Source organism: Lissotriton helveticus, chromosome 2_2 (assembly GCF_964261635.1).
Source record: "Lissotriton helveticus chromosome 2_2, aLisHel1.1, whole genome shotgun sequence".
In the NCBI taxonomy this organism is placed as follows: Eukaryota; Metazoa; Chordata; class Amphibia; order Caudata; family Salamandridae; genus Lissotriton; species Lissotriton helveticus.
Genome location: NC_136060.1, coordinates 339,810,509 through 339,831,354, shown reverse-complemented (window position 1 = coordinate 339,831,354; position 20,846 = coordinate 339,810,509). Strand labels below are relative to the sequence as shown.

Below are 20,846 nucleotides of genomic sequence, written 5' to 3'. Positions count from 1 at the left end.
TATAGACTGCTCTCCTTACCCGAGACAAAGTTAACTGCAAATGTGTAGCGGTTGCCGCTGGATAAGGAACAACTGCAGACAACAAATATTAATTAGCAACAAGTTTGACTGTTAAAACTACACACAACATATCTTGTTTATCCTCCAAACGCTGTTTAGTTCCTTACGTCTGTTTAAAAATTCCGGGATTTCTATGCTCAATTTCACAATGAAATGTGCAAAGCTTACGTGATTTATAAAAAGAAAAAATTGATCCTTTCACTTTTGTGTGAAAACATACTAAATGGGCGATTTTGTAAAATAGGCAGGTTCAAAACTGGGAAATCTTATGAGGGTTTAACATTACTATGACGTCACTGTGAATTAAATATGCCAATTAGTCATCCCATTATTTGTGCCCTGCAGGGCGTTAAGTGGGATGGAATAACAACTGTGTCCAATGTAACTAAGGGCATGGCCTAAAACAGGTAAGCTAAAAATGTGTGTTTAGCATTGTGTGCTAGTATTTTGCTGTTTCTGTCATTGCATCCAGTCAGGAATATTTGCTTTGTCAGTGGTTGTAGTTGTATAGGATAAGTAAGCAACACCTATGGCTAGTATATAATATTGAAAAAGCGTACACTTAAAGCCCAGGTGACACCACGACAATGTTGCTGCTCCTGAGTTTCAAAAAAGAGAAGGGAAATCCAGTGAGAAACTGACACTCTTTAAAGGATTTTTTCCCTTCCCCTACAGCGCTCACCTGGCATGACGTCATGCCATAACTTCTCCACTGGTGTGAAGTGAGCAGTGTGAGCAGCACACATCGATGTGCATGCTGATACTGCAGTCCGGAAAAAAAATGGACCACCTGTGCCAGGGCACAAAACAGAGCCCGATAGAGACCCGTTTCGAGGCCCCCTTTAAAAAACTGCCGGTGCTCAGACCCGGTGAGATCCGGACCACTTAAAGCCCTGTGGGTATCTGCCTGTGTTGGGTGTGATTGGAAGAGGCCAGTAACCCTACCGTTCTCCCAACTCAAGCCCATGATAGCGTAACTGAGTTAATACCCTCAAAACAGGGCAATAACATTTACATAGTCGCAACAATTGACACAGATGATTTACTTTAATACAGATTTGTCAGTCCAGACTAGATAGAGAGGCGCCAAAGCAGGCCTCTCTTCCCCAAAACCTGGATGACAGGGGTAGAGAGTGATGGTAGTAAAAGGGAGGGGCGGCATTTTTCAATTCTCGCCTAGGGTGGCAAAACACCTAGAAACGGCCCTGCCCCAGTCTATTCCACACAATCCATGCAAGAGAGGTTATGAGCTACTAGACCATCTATCAAACTGCAGCCTTTTAAACGTGATGGATATTGCAGCCATAAATATTAATGTTAACCCACTTCCCACCTATAGAGGTTTAGGACGAGCCTCAACTATAGATTATGTCTTCATATCTCAATCATTACAAAACCACTTACTTGGGGCAGAGGTCAGTGCATCTACTTTTGGAGACCATGACCCTATTGCGGTCTCGTTAAAGGTAGCCCCGCGTCCTAACCTAAGAAGGGAACTGGGAGCAAGAAATTTAGAATTCTCAACTGATAGCTTAAGAGTTAAATGGAAGGGCATGGATTGTAGGGAGACCTTCTTGAAGATGGTAAAAACGTATCCATCTCTGTGAGACTTGTCTGACCTTGGCAGACCCTAACCCAGAGGCAGTTTCTGCTTTTATTCTATTATGCGCAGGCATTAAAGAACTGATTTCCATGCCGGCAGCCCCACACAAATCTAATCCTAGGTGGTTTGACAATATCTGCTCTAGGGCTAACAGGGATCTCTGAGCAGCTTTATCTGTTTCCCCTAGAGATCCTACCCTTATTAGAATTTTAAGGCACAATTATAAAAGTGTAATAAAATTAAGGCGAGACACAGTCTTAAAACAACATTGGAATAACTTGGCCTGCGCTGCTAAACTTAATACCACAAACAACTTTTGGTCTGCCACTAAGTCCTTGAGAACCTTTGGGAATACATCCACCTCCCTAAGCTGTAATATTACTAGTGAAGTGTGGGTCGCACATTTCTCGAAAATATATGTTTCCCCACGCCAATGCGAAGACATTTTGGAAAATGTTATGCCCACCCAAATTCAAATGTCTTTGAGTGAGGTCAAGGACGCAATACTCCAGAGTGCGGGAAGTAAAGCCCCAGGCCCGGACGAGCTGCCCATTAAACTTATAAATTCCAAGCCAGAATTCTGGGCTCCTTTGCTACTTAATGTTTTTAACAACTTAATCACAACAAAAATTCCTAATACATGGTCAACTTCTGTAATTATCCCCATTTTAAAAAAAAGAGATAGATCTGATCCAAGCTGCTGTAGGCCTATTTCCCTAATTGATAACACTCTCAAAATATTGGGGAGAGTTCTATTTAACAAGATCAGGACCTGGGCAGAGGATGAAAATGTATTAAATAAATGTCAGCTGGGTTTTCGTAACCATCTTGGTACTGTGGAACAGTGTTTGAATCTTAATTTAATCATAGGGAAATATACAATCGCCCAACACTGTCCTCTCTACCTGGCATTTATGGACCTTTCGTCCGCTTTTGATATTGTTAATAGATCGAGACTTTGGCAACGCCTTTTAGATTATGGACTAGATAAAGATTTGGTGTACTTTTTAGCATATCTGCATAGAGACTTAAAGGCCCGGGTAAGGATAAGTATGGATGGGGCAGTGTCAGGAGACATAGAGGTCGGTAGAGGCGTTAGACAAGGGTGCGTTCTCGCCCCACTTCTATTTATTTTATGTATCAATGACCTTCATAATGTTTTGTCTAACCAAACCACCGACGTCCCTATAATTAACGGTAACAAACTGCCCGCCTTACTATACGCAGATGATGCTGTTTTAATGGGTTGAACACCTAATGCTCTGAGAATTTTAGTTAGGGGATTTGCAGATTTTATGAATAGTTTGGATCTTAGCACAAATTTAAAAAAATCTTTTTTAATGTGCTGTGGCCCTAAGAAACGCTCTATTAATACTATTATCTTGGGCCATGATTCGTTGATATGCACCCGCACTTTCCCTTATTTGGACTTACAATTTTCCGATAATGGGTCCTCGACACAACATTTGGCTTATGGACGGACCAAATTCTTAAGAGCCATAAACTCAGTAATAAATCTTCCCCAACCAAAAAGAATTGAGGTGGTACTGTCCTTACTTAAAATCTATAGGACACAATGCGTACCAATCATGACCTATGGGGCTGAAATCTAGGGCCATATAAATTTGAAAAGTGTTCAGGCCGAAGAAAATAGATTTTGTAGGAGGCTTTCGGCACTACCAATCTCATCGTCCACCTTTGTATGCCATAATGAGCTAAGAATGCCTTACTTGGAGGATTACATTAGGTCTCGCCCTGTCCTGTTTTGGCTAAAGGTTTGGAAAAATCCAGCAGCCGCTTTTACTAGGGAAATTTTGGCTGATTGCCTAAAATGTGATAAGGGCGGTGATATCCCCTGGTTGGCCCAAGTACGGGCACTTTGATTGCGGTTAACCTTGACCATATCTTCTATAATCCTGAGCAATTAGATGGAATTGATGGAAAGAACATCCGCAAAATTTTATATAAACACTATGGGGATGCAAGATACGCTCAGGAATCAGCCAAAGTATCCGTGAAACAATATATTTTAATGACAGGGGAGGGCGGACCTCCGTTGTGCTCACCCATTAGTTACCTCTTAAAAGATATTACACGCTGGGAGTAAAGCCTTCTTTTTCGTCTCAGATCAGGATCAATAAAGTATTTGTTGTGCTTCCCTATAGGTTATCAACCTACTATTGAGAATTTGGTCTGCCCTTGTGGTAACCTAGGGAAACAGCCTATGTTACATTTCTTGTTCTTTTGTTCTTTTTATCAAAATTACAGTATGCAGCTATTGATACCGTTTTTTAGGGCAAAGGGCACAACGGCTTTTATGGTTGCAAACAAAACTATTCTTCAGCTCAAAGATGATTATATAATATATCGAGTGTGCACTTTTATGAAAATGGCCATCCGCTCACGTTCCTCTATGAATTGATGATTGCTGGATCAGGCTCTTCCATATGAATTTATCGGTCTTTGTATTGCGTGTATTTATATCTTGCACTATGCATATTGGTACTTTTACTTAATGCTGCTAACTGCAACCTATCTGAGAATTAACAACCTGCCCATTTCTAGCTGCTCTCTGCGAAACAATGCACTTTGCACATTGTCACTTTAACATTGCTGACGATATCCAAGATACGGATAACTTAGCAATATTTCAACTGAATATTTTTAACGCTGAGATTTTATTTTTAATAATGATGGACTATGTATGTGATAATGTGTAATGTGTGTGCTTTTATGGATAATGCACAATCGAATAAAGATTAATGAATGAATGAATGATCTGATGATTTTAGCCAATTTCACTAATTTAACCATGGATGAAATTCCCTTTAAACTGTGTCGTGTAGATTAAGTGTGAGAGACCATTTTATAGCATTCAGAGGCCACCCATAATGAGACACTTAAAGGACAATCGTAATGACACACATTGATACACATTTAGATCAGTTCACCAGAGATAACTTTCTGGTTGAGTTCAAATTTACAAATAACACAGTCAAAATGTTAGTGTGGATTATGAAGTGTTCTTACGACAAACAAGTTGATGGTGTGATAAGTTCTCACTTTCTTGCTTTCTTTCTTCTTCCATCCAGTGGCTGAAGCAGATTGAGGGAACTGAAGCTGCACTAACACAGAAGATGATAGACCTAGAGAATGAAAAGGTATGACCCAAAGATTTTAAAAACAAATTTGAGGTGTTGATAAATTACAGATATCATTAAAATCTTTATTTTATGTTATTTGTTTTTCACATTAATTTATTTTTTTAATGTTTTAATAGTTATAGTCAGCAAGTGGCACTTTCTGAGAATAATTATTGTGTAAAGTTAGGTTGGTTTTAAGATTTGTATCTAAAAACATACGGCACATGCAGGATGATTGGAACTGGTGCCAGTGCAGAAAATACTTATATTTTGTCCTGGAAGAAAGTCCCTAAAACACAGTTGTTCAATGAAGGTCTTATAATGAAGAAAAGAATACTGAGATCCTAAATATATGCCAACTTCTAGCAACTCCTACTTTAGAAATCTGAGGGTCATCTAACATTTTAGAGCCTTATTACAACGTGTCAGTTGTTTTGGGGGGTAATACTGCATACAAACATTAGAAATAAACTGGGTGTGGTATTTATCAAATGTTGTATTACCTACCAATTTTGTGTTCTGCACCTTTGTATGGGAAGAATGCGGTAATACGGATATGGTCTAAATCCTGCCATTTGCAAAATACATGTCAGTGACCACATTTTGCTATGTAGTGAAATACTCTGGCAATTTGGAAAAACTTTCCTGAATTGCAAAAGGTGTTTTGCAACTCATTCCGAATTGTAATTAGGAGGGGGTGTGAAACTGACATCTCCTCTTAAATGCAATTAGTATTAAGCTGTATCAATGATTTAAAAATCATGGAAAAGGATTGAAAAAAATGACTGGCTCTTCAAAGGAGGTGATGACTGATTTCCTGTCCATATTTGACAGCTTCCTCTTTGGGAATTGTGTCGGAAAACCTCAGAGGGTACAGGCGGTAGTCCAGCGACCCACTACTTCTTGCCCTTACCCCAGATGTGTTCCCATATTTCTTTTAAAGTAGCACTGGGTCCTTTATAGAACATGGCTGCTTTTTAAAAAGTTTCCCACTTGAAAATGTGAATGGATTGATGAAGGTCTGTTCTCCTTTGTAGCCATTCACAGGGGTTGAATAGTGCAACCGGCTATCTTGAAATTCATTAGATAGATCATCCTATGACCCTCCATACCCCTAAAAATTGACATTTTCTACCTGATTTAGTAGTACATAGGTTGCATTGAACAGTTACAGACATGTCACAAAACGTCAGTTAAAAATTGACACCTACTACTTGTGACCTATCTGTTAGTACCTGAAGCCCTATTATTTACAAAAAAAATCACTCAGTTGTAATTAATAAACAGAAAATCTACACCCCATGATGCACATTTTTTGTAAAAGATATTTAAACTATTATATTTATGTCAGGCACTATCATTGTTATTAATATTGTGATATTCGAATATTGCATGTTTTTCCTGTTCGGAAATCTTGCATGTAGATTAAGTGAAGATTAAGTGTGAGAGATCAAAGACTCTTCAAAGTTGCAAGTATATTTTATTAGAAGATAAACCATGCCTGGTCTATCTTTTCCAGACATTCTAATTCCTGCCGCCACTCTGTATATTCTGTAATTCTACAAATCTTTTCTTTTAGTTTGAAAGGAGAAATGTATTGAAGAAAAAATGCAACAGAGCATATACAGTCAATTAAGGCTTAAATGCAGTTATTAACAATGGATTAATTAGTGATATAATAAAAAATCTGGTAAATCAAGAGTTGCATATATGGGAAATGTTACAACAGATCTAAAAAGAGAGAAAGTCAAAGGGAAATAATGATATGATACTATAATTATAATAATAAAGGAGCAGGAGGGCATAATACATATTAAAAAATCAACATTCTGAAAAGTAACGACTGTAATATAGAATTAGAAAAGAAAAATAGAAACAAAAAATATAAAATGTAAGACAATTCATGGTAGTTTGGGGACCTCTTGGAACAAGGGGCGTTGGCAGGTAAACTTTCGAGCAGAAGCATCCAAGAAAATAGCTATAGGGGACCACATATGTTCTCTTTTAAGGAGGAGAGATAGAGGAGAAATGTATGCACGATGATTGTAGCAAACACTGTACCACCAAGCTTGAAAAGAAAGTTGTGTGGATTGTTTCCCGATTTTTGTTATTAGCTGGATTGCAACTGCAATTAGTAAGTCTACAATGGCACTGTTACATGTAAGGGATTGCCAATGTTCAGAAAGTGTGCCGAGAAAAATAGTCATAGGAGAAAATGGAAATTGGGTGTGAAAAATGATACTAATTTGAGACCATACCTTCAACCAGAACTGATAAGTACAGGGACAAATAAAAAGCATATGAAACAAATCAGCACTCAAAGCATTACATGACCAACAATTTGGGGCGACTGTAGGTTTAAATGTATGTAAAGTAGTTGGAGTAATCATAAGTTAATTGTATAAAAAGAAAAGAATGTGAGTAGTACTAGCCGATTTTGAAGTCCTACGAATTTTTAACCATAACATATCACAAAACGTAATAGACCACGAAGTATAGAAATCTTGTTCCCATTGTAATTCAATGTTAGTCCATGATACTGAAGTTTATTGAGGAACTTGTAAATAGGTGAGGCACTTGCTTGGGCACATAATACAGGAAGGATTTGCTTTGAGATAGTAAAGGAGGAGAAATCGTAGATAATGAAGACAAGGAAGAGGATATGATTTTAATCAAAGCCTTAAATGTCAGAACAGGTAAGAAAAGTATAATGTGCGTAAAGTTGATGAACCCAAAGCAAACCCTTATCCCACCAAGTCTTCCAAAAAATGAGTTTATTGTTGAAGATGGTTATGCCAGATTGAAAAAACAAAGGTGATGATGGACGGAGCGTTGACAATACAAACACTCACCCCCAGTCAACTGATCTGGGTTTAATCCATCACCGTTCTTTAGCTCACTCCGCCACCCCAGTTCAGACATGGCCATATGCAAATCAGTCTGACCCTGTGCCTCCTGGGAACAGTCCAGCCCGAACTGCCAAGCCATGTCTTCCCTGGACCAGAATCAAGCTTCCCAGGACCGGTTTCTGGCATTACAGCCATCTTCAGCCGGGCTTGCTTGACTCCAGTGGCAAAGTGAGCAAGGGACTCACGTCTGAGCATACCCTGCCAACTTAGGGCGAACAAAGAAAAACCAAAGGTGATGATGGACGGAGCGTTGACAATACAAACACTCACCCCCAGTCAACTGATCTGGGTTTAATCCATCACCGTTCTTTAGCTCACTCCGCCATCCCAGTTCAGACATGGCCATATGCAAATCAGTCTGACCCTGTGCCTCCTGGGAACAGTCCAGCCCGAACTGCCAAGCCATGTCTTTCCTGGACCGGAATCAAGTTTCCCAGGACCGGTTTCTGGCATTACAGCCATCTTCAGCCGGGCTTGCTTGACTCCAGTGGCAAAGTGAGCAAGGGACTCACGTCTGAGCATACCCTGCCAACTTAGGGCGAACAAAGAAAAACCAAAGGTGATGATGGACGGAGCGTTGACAATACAAACACTCACCCCCAGTCAACTGATCTGGGTTTAATCCATCACCGTTCTTCAGCTCACTCCGCCATCCCAGTTCAGACATGGCCATATGCAAATCAGTCTGACCCTGTGCCTCCTGGGAACAGTCCAGCCCGAACTGCCAAGCCATGTCTTCCCTGGACCGGAATCAAGCTTCCCAGGACCGGTTTCTGGCACTAGGCCACTGGAGTCAAGCTATCCTGGCTGAAGACGGCTGATAGCCAGAAACCGGTCCTAGGATGCTTAATTCCGGTCCAGGAAAGACAGGGCTTGGCAGTTCGGGCTGGACTGTTCCCATGAGGCACAGGGTCAGGACTGATTTGCATATGGCCATGCCTGAACTGGGGTGGCTTGGTGAGCAAAATAACGATGGATTAAACCCAGATCTGTGACTGGGGGTGAATGTTTTGCCATTGTGCAACTTTCCGTCCATCATCTTGTGTGTTTTGCTATGCCAGATTGAAGACTTAAGAAATCGGTCACGATCAGAAAGATGCTAGATAAGCATTGATTGAAAAGGTTTAGGGGAAGTTCTATGTATATTTGAGGATAGGTAATGTGTCTTATGAATAAATGAAAGAGATTCTTGGAGTGAAAACTTAGTTAGAAAGAAAGAAGAGTTCAATGTCTTTCCACAGTGGAGAGAGATCCAAAACGTGATGTAAACATTTAGAAAGTTGTGTAAGGAGAAAGACATTATGATAAGACTGAAAATCAGGAATATTTACACCATCATGTGATTTATTGCGTTTAAGCATGACTAGGGACATACGTGTTTTTTTTTTATTCCATAAAAAATATAGATATGATAGAGTAAATTGTTTTGAAGAAATATGAGGGAATATTGAGAGGAATGGCAGAAATAGTATAAAAGACAACAGGGGCAGGCATCATTTTAATAGTGTCAAGTCTACCCCACCCAGATGGATACAGCGTGTGCCATTTAGAGATGCAATTAGATAGTGTGGATAGAACTTGACTCATATTTAAAGATAAAGTGTGTTTTATAGATGGAGCAAACCAAAGTCCTAAATACTTAATTTTTGGGGAATTCCATGTAAAATTTGTAGAAGTAAAATCATGTTTGAAACAGAAAACGTTTAAAGGAAGGATTTTGCATTTATCATGATTCAACTTATAACCACACAGTAAGGAAAAAGCATTAACTTCCGCAGTGAATGCTGGAAGAGAAGGCTCTGGATTACATTGGTATAATAGGATGTCATCTGCATAGACACTCAGTTTGACATGAGTTTTACCATGTTGAAAACCATACATTTTTGAGTTTTGTTTAATGTTAGCAAGAAAGTGTTCTAATGCAAGAATGAAAACAAGTGGCGAGAGAGGACATCCTTGATGAACAGGCCTTTGCAAGGGGAAAAGAGTGGAAATAGAACCATTAGCAAAAATAAAAGACCAATCCATACAGTCGAAAGGTTTTTCTGCATCAAGAGAAATAGCTGCAAGTGAGTGGGAGCATTTGTTGGGTTTATGCAATGTATTAAAGAAAACCTGAGTGTTGGCAGAAATAGTTCTACCTTTAAGAAAACTGGATTGTTCCTTGCAAATAATCAAAGGTAGAAATGGTTCTAGTCAAAGCGCAAGGATTTTAGCAAATAATTTATTGTCGGAGTTGACTAAAAAGATTGGTCTATAATTCTTACAAAAATGAGGGTCTCTTGCCTCTCTAGGAATTATCAGATAAGAGACTCTTGAAAAGTGCCACTCGAAACTTTAGATGAAATGAAATGCAAAATTAAATAATGGCGATATGGAAGAAGAAATTTAGAAAGTGGGAATAAAATTCAACAAGGAAACCATCCGTGCCAGGAGCCTTCCCTATTATAATGAGTTTTAATGCATGAGAGATATATCTTATAGAAACATCTCTCTCCAGCGTTGACAAGTCAAGATCAATAGGAAATTGTTTTTGTAGCGAAGAGAGATAATTTTGTATATTAGTAGGGTTGGAATGATTCCAGGGGTATAGAGAGCAGTTAATGTTTTTTTAATTATTCTAGAATATCCCAATTTTTGATCACTGGAGTAAAATCAGAATTTAAAACATAATCAATATTCATACCTTTTTTCCTGATTTTAAGGTATGAGGCAAGAAGTTTGCCTCCTTTATTTTGGCCTCCATAATAACAGGCACTACCTCTAACAAGGTAGGAATTAGCATTTTCTGTAGCTAACTTATTATTATTTAATTTTTTTACAATAAGAGTATAAAGATCGGTTTTAGAATTAGTGGCAGTATAGAGTGTTTCTAATAATTTGATGTTTTTAAGAATTTCAAGTGATTTTTGGGAGTTACTTCTTTTCTGTCGAGCAACATAGGATATAATAAAGTCTCCGGCTGAGGCTTTAAAAGCATCCCACGCAACAGGGCAAGATAGAACTGAGGTAATATTATGATTAAATTAACGAATTCAGTAATAAAAGCTTAGAAGGTAGAGGTAAAATTCTGATCAATTAATAAAGAAGCTTTAAAACTTCATCTTTTATTAGTCATAGTAATAGGGAGTAATTCTAAATCCCAAATTACTGGAGCATGGTCAGAAATTAATATAGAACCAATATTTGCCTATAATATATGTTGTGATAGAGATTTAGAAACAAATAAGTAATCTATATGAGATTGAGAAAGGTGAGTAGGTGAGAAAAAGGTATACTCACGTAATTGTGGATTACATAGTCTCCAGAAGTCAACAAGAGGCCTGTGATTAATTAGCATGGTAAAGTGTTGGTGGATTGGAGAAGGGATAAAAGATACTTTGGATGTGCGATCTATGTAAGGAGCAACGACTAAATTACAGTCGCCACCAAAAATGACATGTTGTGTAGAGATAGACATCAGTAGAGTACATATGGTCAGCCAAAAATGATTGTCAGGTTTAGTAGGTTCATACACATTAAACAAAGAAATTGTTTTATTATTACCTTTAAGATGAACAACCAACCAACGCTACTCATCATCTGAATTTTGAGATAGAATAGAAACATTAAGCTTTTTGTGACCTTTCCTATCATGAGATTTCTGAAGGCTTTTGCAAGATGCAATAGCAGCCCACAGTTAAAGACCTATGAGCGTTAACATACACATTTTATAATAAATAAATCAAGCCTATAGCGTTTGTCATTACTTTTAATACCTGGGACATATGAAGTATCGTTTTGCAATGAATCCTCTTGCCTTTATCATTTGAGTGTCATCATCACCGTCTCAGAGCTACTATATTGAGCATAATCTTTCCAACATGGCAAACATTAGAAATACTATAATAAGAGTACAAATATGTTCAAAACAAAAGTTTTCAAAACAACAATATAAAATCCTAACAACTCCTAAAAAGGATTACTATAGTACCCAACAATTTGTTTGAAAGAGCCACCAGTACAAAAACCATAGCCTACTATGATAATCAATGAGAATCCATGTAACAAAATATCTGCCTACAGGTTTTAGTGCAGTGTAATAACAATACCCCATTTGAAAGTCTATTGACTTTAAAACACACTTTTCACAATAAATAATTCAGGCCTAATAACTTTATCATAAATTTTCATACTAAATAGATCAAACCTATGGAATCTGACACCACTTTTCCCAATGAAGCAATAAAGCCAACAGCCTTTACCATTGACTTTACACCATACCCAACACAGTTCTACTGAAGTGCGCATAAACTGACAACCATCCTGCATACAGATCTGAAATTACAAATATGTACAACATTACAGGTAATAAAACAATATGTAAATGGGGCGAATAATGATTACCACAGTGAAAATATTCTACCCCCTGGGGATGTCAGAGAAGATGACCAACACCAAACTACTACAATAATCAGTGAGATTTCATGGAAAAAAATACCCGAATACAGCCTGTGACACAGTATGATCAGCATCCACTCCTACAGGCCTATAGACATGTAGCATCAAACATAATTTTTCACAGTGAATCAATTGAACCTGTACCCTTTAACCTTGGCTTGTCACCATAACCATCTCAGGCCTACTGTATTGAACATAAGCTCCCTCACAATGCAACTATCAGGCAAAAAATAAAATTACACATGTATACTAAATTACAGTTGGCAAAGCAAAATACTAGCTTTCCTCAGAGATCCTAGTAATAATTATCACAGTGTAAATCTTCTATCCCCAGGGTTTGGCAGAGGGGATAAGCAACATAAAAACTCTTGTCTACTATGGACCACTGTGGGATATCATCTAACCAATTGCCTTTAATTCTCAGTAATAACAATCCTCCCTTATTTACTTTAATATATGCATTTCACAACAAATAGATCAGACGTACTGATTGATAGTAACTTTCATAATCAACAGTTCCGGCCCATAGCCATAATCATTGACTTGCCAGCATAACTAATTCAGTCCTGCTGTATTGAGCATTATCCTTTCAACAAGGCAAAACGTGCCATAAAATCACTCCTTTTCAAATGAAGCACACAACTTCTGTCCAATCAAATGTTGTACACCAGGTAACCCACATTTGAGCAGTGCCTAAGCCACCTTTTAGTAGTACTTCTGAAAGCCCTTTTTCCTGTTGATCAAATACAGACACACCACAGATATAAAAAATGGTGTTTTTACTTTTATGGAAGTTTAACCACGGTCTTTCTTCTGATATGTGGCCCATGCAGGAAGATGTTTTTATTTTACTGTTTTATGGATTAAGCCGTATATGTTGCATGTAGAGATGAATGGTGAATGTATGGAAAAGCCAGAATATAATGTTTTGTGACTGAGTTGATTTCGTTTATGTGACAGTGATAACTCTTAAATTGTTGCAAAGCATCAAATGGCATTTAGCAAACTGATAAAACAAATTAACAAATGCAGATTTGTTAATTGTGTTTGATTTTTAATGATCGGTTGTAAAATATTATTTTATACATAAGCTATAAATCATGTCAAAATGATAACGTCGAAGAAAATAAACAGAAAACAATTCCAACAAGCCAAGAGAAGGTAACCTCACATCAGCTGCTTAAACAAATTAAGACCAGACAGTTAGTATTGATGCCCAAGTGTAACACAGAATAAGTCCATATTTAGGTAGTCATTGATGCTCTACCCTCAACTGGCAGGGGAGATACTTGCCCGCGTGCTCTCCAAGATGTAAATCTTACTTTTGAAATAGTGAATGCTAATGCTCTCCAAAAACACCATGTCCTCGTGCATATGTTTTGAAGGCATCATCTATAATGGTTTGTCCCCTACCTATCCAAAAACAACTTATTCAAATGAACACCACTAGATGTCAACCTATTCCAGCTATATATAAGGTATATTAAGGCTTCATCTCATCATTAGTTATCGACATTCTCTTTATGAACCTCTTGGTGTCCTGACTGCCGAGAACTTCAAGCTCCCCAATATGCTGCATGTGAAACTCCACTGCAGTGGCATCAACTGTCTAAGGAAATGTCTTGCCTCTGTCAAAGCCTTGATGTGCACACATTGTGCCCCATCCCTTAAATTCCACACTGACAGTAACCTCAGCTTCAAGAATTACATTCCCAAGAGGATGTAGACAGCTTGGCACAAACAGACTTTCCCTCCTTTGTAGAGGCAATCCATCTACTAAAGCTGACTTTAGTATCACTGTCCAAGCCCTAGTCCTGCCTTGGTAAACAATGCTTTATTGTATCAGAGGCGTAGCTAGACCTATCGACGCGTGGGGAGAACGCTGAGTTTCCAGTCCAGTGCAGGTAAGAGCAGGGGGGGGTGTTGGTGGGGGTGTTGGTGCTGTTCAACAGATGACTTGTTTTCGGGGGTGGGTGGTACTTGACTGGCTTATCTCCAACGCCCCCAAATAGAGTGCCACCCAGACCGCCACCGGCCCTTCCTAGCTACGCCACTGTATTGTATTCTGCAAGCATGTGATAAATGTATGCAAGAACTGTGGTTGGGGTGGGAGTGAGGTGGGTAGTAGGAGAGGAAAGGATGGTTTTGTGGTAGAGGGAGCATTGTCCCTCTGTCAAACAAAAAAAAGAGAATGCAGCAAAAGCTTTATGTGATTTTTCCAGCCAGAATTACAAGGCATAAAAAAATCAAGCATGGTTCACCCACAACTGCAAAAACCTGGAGTGGAAAAGCCTACCCACCCTGAGTCAGGCAGAACGAATTTCCCTGTAGTCATTTTGCTCCATCTGACTTAGAATCGGGGCCAAAGACATTATCACTTCTCAGCACTTTATGGGTTGCAATGCTCTACTTTACAAAGCAGTTGAGAGAAAGATGGTGAATGAGCACAAATGCTTTCATAGTCTAGAAATGACCTATATTATTTGCACTTCTTCCCATTGTTGAATTATAACAAAGTGCTCTTTGGTTTTACTATTCAGGACTTATTCAGCAAACAGAAGGGCTACTTAGAAGAAGAATTGGACTACAGAAAACAAGCGCTGGACCAAGCATATATGGTAGGGCTCAAATTCTCATCACGTTTATTCCATTGGTCATTATGAATTGGAAAGTGTGATGTCTTTTTAATTCATGCCTAACAAATGTTTTGAATCTGTATCTTATAGTGTTGTGTTTAGTGAGTGATTTACCCCAGTTAGATATAAAAGCTGTGTTTTACTACCATCTAGTTCTCTGATTTCAGTTCTATAAGACCCTTTCTGTTTTATGATTTACATGAACATGTAGCATGAATGAGATATAGCATTTTTATAAAACAGTATATGAGTATATGCGAGAGGCCAAGAACAGTGCTTCCAAGTAAGTTCCTATGTATTTACTTATTCGTGTGGTTCATTGTTTTGCAAGGAAGCTACCTTCTAACAGGAAGGCATTTCGAATCAGGCTTTATAAAGATGTTTTGCTATAGCACTTGTAGAGTCAAACTGCACAGGAGTTCTAGTGCACATGGGTGTCTAAGGATGGAGTTTGGAGACTGATGCTTGGAAGGAGTAACGGGGTCAACTTCAGCTGCAGTTAGGAGACTGACAGAGTTTAGCTCAAGGGAAAAAAACATGATAATTCCTGTGGTGAAGGGGACTGTGGAGTAGTTTTATTCCTAGAATGAAGACTGGGTCACACTATTGAAAACATAGGAGGAAAAGTAAAAAAACTTTAGTTATACTAGATCAAGAGTCATCTCCAATAGCTCACTGATGTAACCTTTTAAAATGCTAACCTGACCCACTCCTAGTTGCAGTGAAGTATTTCTGACTGCATGGAAGAGGGATGTGTAGAGAACAATTTCCAGCTCTGCCTCGAATCTCCAAGAGCAGAATGTTGCTTTTAGGGCTGGGGGTGCTCGCCTCTTGCTGACCTCCAAGGATAAAAGGTCCAGGTTAAATTACTGAAGCATTTCTGCCCCTGTGAGTGTCCTTGCCTGTGACTTGAAAGTACAGAAGTCCCTTGAACCGATCAAGCCGTTGCCTGGATGGAAGAAAATAAGTGGACCAATGAGTCTTGTGCAATGCTTCCCCTGTATAATAAAGAGACTTGCTGTTGCTTTAGGGGAATCATCCGAAGCATTTGCAAAACCCTGCTTTAAGCTTAAGAAGGCACAAGAAACCCATATTCACATCATTCTATGAGTAATCAAAAATGAAATTCATGAATGTCACAAAGATGATTTCTAAAAACATTGATCAGTTCTGACTGAGCTTTAGTGTAGCTAAGTGAGCTGTTATATGGTGAGCAACACCCTATAAAACCGTACTGAGCCTAAGGAGGGTGGAGTGACGTTATAGGGTGTACATCACCATATAACAACGTCACTTCACCCTCCATAGGCTCAGTACAGTTCGTCTCAGTGACCCTACTCAGTCCTGGGTAAGGGTAGCACTCAAGCAGAACGGCTTACTAAAGGACCAAATGTAAATAAAGCATTTACCAACATCTCAACAACGTAATGTAGGTGACACAATAAAAGCATAACACTAATTTATAAAAATAGACTATATTTTCATGATTTTTTCATCACTATAAACTTTAAAAATGGCTGGATGATTCAAGAGTTGCAAATTTGAGAACATTTAAAAATACTTGCCAATACAGATATAGATGTGGGCTATCTGGTTGCACAGAGTCGCGGTCCCTGGAGAAAAGTGGGACGCTGCTTCACTACACTGCTCTTTTGGGCCGTAACAAAGGGCAAGACCCTGTCATAAAGACTCGACCAAGTGACCTCAGTCAGTTACCTGGCGTGAAATGTTGATTTGGGACCAAGTCCTGTATCCTTTTTGCTCCAGCGGCACTAGAGTGCCTCTGACGTTGTGCTGGCAATAGGACAGGTGAGGCTTGTGACCGTCAGTTCTGAGGATGCCGGGGGAATCCTCCAGTGCACACTCCTGTGGTTCACAATGGGTAGCAGGGTCCTGGGTGATGAGACTCGGGGTCCTTCGGTATCCTCGATGGGATGTAGAGAGTGACTAGTTCCAACTAGTCCTCTGGTACTTCAAGCGCTTGCGTTATGGGTGCCGAGTGATCACTCCGCAGTAGCGGCTCCTAGGGGTTGGTGCAGGTAGGGTTAAGTCTCTGATGCTCTTCAGGGATCAGGACTACAACTCCCATGATGCACTTTAGTCGACAAAGGATGATTCCTTCGGTGGGCTCGAGGGCGAGTTGCAGGTCAGTCCTTGGAGCCTGTTGTAAGACTGTGGTTCAGATAGGGAGCTAGGACCACTAGCCCTTGGGAGATTCTCCGGGGTCCTTTAACGCTTGGAGACACTCCTGCTCTCTGGAAGCATCCTGTCGTCAGATGCTGGTTGCATTTCTGTCTGTGTCCAGTTGGGTGCAGCAGGTCCAGTTTTTGTTGCCAACTCTCTTTTGTGCAGTCCTGAAGTCCTAGACATGAGTCCTTGCAGTTGGTCCAGCAGAGATGAGTTCTGGGGGACAAGGGTGCTATATTTAACCCTAAATTCAACTCAAGAGGAGAAGGCACCTACTCTGCAATGGGCTAGGGCACCTTTGGGCAGCTCTTGCCACCTGATGACCACTTCCTGAGAAGTGTTCTATTCAGGTATCCCGGAAGTCCCCATTTTTTCCTGAAAGAAAATGGCAGAAACCTTCTCCAGGGTGGGCAGACCTCACTAGCCCACCCTAGGTGTGTGGCTAGCCAAGGCCTACTTCCCCTCTCGAAAATGGTTCTACATTTAGTGAAATCCTGCTTTTGAATTTGGCCTATTCGCAGCCTGGATGAATCCACTCACTCTGGATATCAGGGGAGTGTTCGGGCACATGCGCAGTTACGATTGTTTTTTCAGTGGTGCGAAGCATATCATTACAATAGGACAGCGAAAGAGCAGGTTAGTAGTACCCTGGCACCCAGGACAGTCTTCTAACAACCCTAAAAAGGGGCTTTTGGGATTGTTTTAAACGGAGACGAGATCTGCTGCAAAGCTGAGTAGAGCCTGGTGTGGGGAATAATCAGGGAGGAATCAAAGGCCTTCAACCAATGATCCAAACCACTGTGCTTCATTCAGATTCCAAGTAATTCTTGACCAAGGAAAGGAGTGGTCTTCAGAGAACTTGAAACTAAGTCTGGTGTTTACATGAAAGCCAGTCTCCCAGATATGAGGGGCTATCTCCTGCAGTCTGTTAAACGTGCTGGAGAAGTTGAAGGTCTACCTAGAACCCAGAAGATTGCCTGCCTGATCAGAGGGAATGAAAGCGTCTGACCCTGCAGGGGGAGAAACTGTCCAATAGAAGCCAGCTGTAATCCCAGTGTGAGTAACATTGCTGACTGCCCTTGAATAAACACAGAGCTAACACGTGTAGCGGGGGCAGTTTCCTACTGCAGCCTCCACATTGGACCACATACAGAAATCAATGCAAGTAGTCATGCCTCTTTTTCAGTCACTCCTGTGATGCTCTAAGGCTTAGTGCTGTTGCTTCCAAACCCCCAGCAAATCCCAAGGAGCAGCTCCTCTGCCCAGCACTCCTGCTGCACTTCCACCCGTTATTAATGACAGGGGGTACCCGGTAAACACAAGGCATCTGGGTAGAATTAGCGAATTATGAAAAGTGATGCCACGGTGTTTTCTTCAAAAACTTAATTATGAGGACAAAAACAATCAATTATTTGTCTCATCACAACATAAATTGTATGATGTATTTCTTTATTCTAATTGTCGTTCATCCATCGGTTATTACCATTATTTACAAAAAGATACACACACAAAAAAAGCACAACAAAAAAATTCAATTCAATTTGTCAATTCTTTTTTTAAATGATACTTATTCATTATATACATTGTCAGTATAAATCAGCAAACCAAACAATATTCAATCTTGTAAGGAATGACGTGACAAGTATTCCAAATGTCCTATTGTTGAGGACCCTTAATCCAAGGGTTGTGTGAGAAGCCCAATGATAATATTTACAAGGAAAGAATGGCAATGTCTTTTCTTAGCCTGATTTCCTTTTCGAACACCAAAAACAACTCTCAGAAGAGATGTCGCGGAAAGCCCCAGCCACAGGGCCGGACTGGCCATAGCGGGCACCAGGTAATAGAGTCTCACATGACAACATGCAGACCAAGTTCTTCCACACGAACAGTGGCTGTTGCCTAAAGCGATCCCATTAAGATTGTTATGAACTATTGACTTGAACTACAAAGTACTCTGAGTGAGTAGAGACCTTGTGAACCGCACCTATTCCTAATCTGTGTCCATGATTACCTTAAGAAAGAAGATCTACAGAGATGACTCCTGGAAAATTGAGAGGGCTTCAAAGCAGATGGGTGACTTAACTAGGCAACAAAGGTTGGATTTACAACCATGCAAGTAAGCCCCAGTGAATTGTGTTGTATTACATTTTCCTGCAAAATTAAAGTATTTTCTTTTTACTAAGATAAGCACAGGGCTGGACAATACATTTATTGTATCTGTTGTCTGACTGTTGAGTTATGGGCTCTTGCTCTGTATACAACCTCCCTAGGAAGCCTTTGACTGGTTGTCCTCGCTAGTCTGAGAGTCACACGTGGAAAGTGTGTACTTTGCCAAGTTTGCAGTAGGACACTCCTCAAGACACACCCCTGGGTTTCTACTTTCCAGGCAATATTGTTGCATCCCTACCACCTTTTATCTGGTTTTCAGCACAAAAAGGGTGCCTTGGTCCTGGGCCCTGTGCCCTGACTCATCTAGCCAATGTTCACCTAACAATAGTTCCAATGCAAAATGAATAGTAGACCGTGCTATCGTAAAACCAGTCCCTGCCCTGAATTTCAAAGTATGGGGGGCATCTTTCCTTCCAGTCTACGGCATGCTGAAGGTGAGGGGGCTTAACTTGCAACATTATCTGAAAGATGAAATGAGTGTCAGAGGTCCTTGTCATTCTTGCCGCCAAAAGATTGGGGTTTCTACAAATGTAAACAAAATTGCAGTGCTTGTCTCCATGAATGTTCCCTTTAACCTCTTCGATGCCAGGGTGTTTGGCAATTCCATTCGCGGATGTTTACTGAGTTCTAAACAGTTTTTCAAGAGAAGGTGGAAGGCGCACTCGTAGCAAAGTTAGACACGTAAGCAGTAGTTTCAAAAGTGCTTCTTTTATTAAATCAATCCTTAAAAACCGGCACACAGCCAACGCGTTTTGTTCCCAGTAGTTCCAAAAGGGATCTTCATCAGGGTTCTTAAATATTCAACCGATTGGCGATGATAAGTTATAGACTTGAACAAGTAACGTACTAAAGGGCACAATTCGCCTGGGTCAAAGTAGATTCGGAATCTTACGCCATTAGGTTTGAAGAGTGTCTCTAGAAAGGCCCCAAAGGTAGTACATGCAGGTCGCCACTTGTTAGTCAATAAATCCTGATTTGTACTCTCAAAGAAAGGATTACGAGAAACTGTATGATAACCGGCTTAAATGTGGAGTTGGTGACTATGCAAGGGAGCTCATTTGTTCAGATGTTCTGCCATTGAGTGCACTGGGGGTCCTTTCAAACTCTCTTTGTCATATGGTATGTCCGCTTGAGTGCGTGTATGTGTCGTCTGTGTGAAGTGAACGCATGTCAGAATGAATTCGCAAGTGTTGCTGCAGTGTTGTTGGTGTCTGACTGTGTAAGTGCGTGCAGCACATGAAGGCTAGACCTATTGGCATTTTCGGAGCTTGTTTCTTTCTTTATCTCTCCGTTCACCCGGAAGACCAATCTTCAAAGAACGCCCCTTTTACCTTTTCTTTCAATTAGTAATCAGCAGACCTCGGTGCCTGAAGAGAATGGCAATTTTCCTCGTTTAATCTCTCGCGAAATGAGTTTGCAATTGACTTATGGGCTTGGTAACCTTAGCGGTGCCCTGAAGAAGCGCTTCTGCGGTTGCTCATGGTAACCGAAGAGCAGGAGTCAGGAGAGGGAGGAGGCTTGGGATGAGCAGTGCCTCTGTTCTGTTCTGTGTTTATCTGCACATAACTTAAGCAGCGAATCCAATTTGAACGAGATAACTATGACTCGTGGGCCTCCAATAGCAATGTAAATAAAAAATGGCACGTGCTTGGAAGAACTTATGTGAATGCAGGGGATTACAGTATTTGTGCAACTCACC

General features: G+C 40.1%; 1 protein-coding gene across 1 annotated transcript in view; it reads left to right on the top strand.

Annotated features, from left to right (window-relative positions):
* Positions 1 to 20,846, top strand: part of JAKMIP1 (janus kinase and microtubule interacting protein 1) — a 1,395,482-nt gene that overhangs the window by 1,261,076 nt on the left and 113,560 nt on the right. Inside the window, 2 exon segments of the mRNA XM_078678490.1 lie at positions 4,756 to 4,824; positions 14,696 to 14,773. Of these exon segments, the coding sequence (XP_078534616.1) occupies positions 4,756 to 4,824; positions 14,696 to 14,773 (147 nt within the window).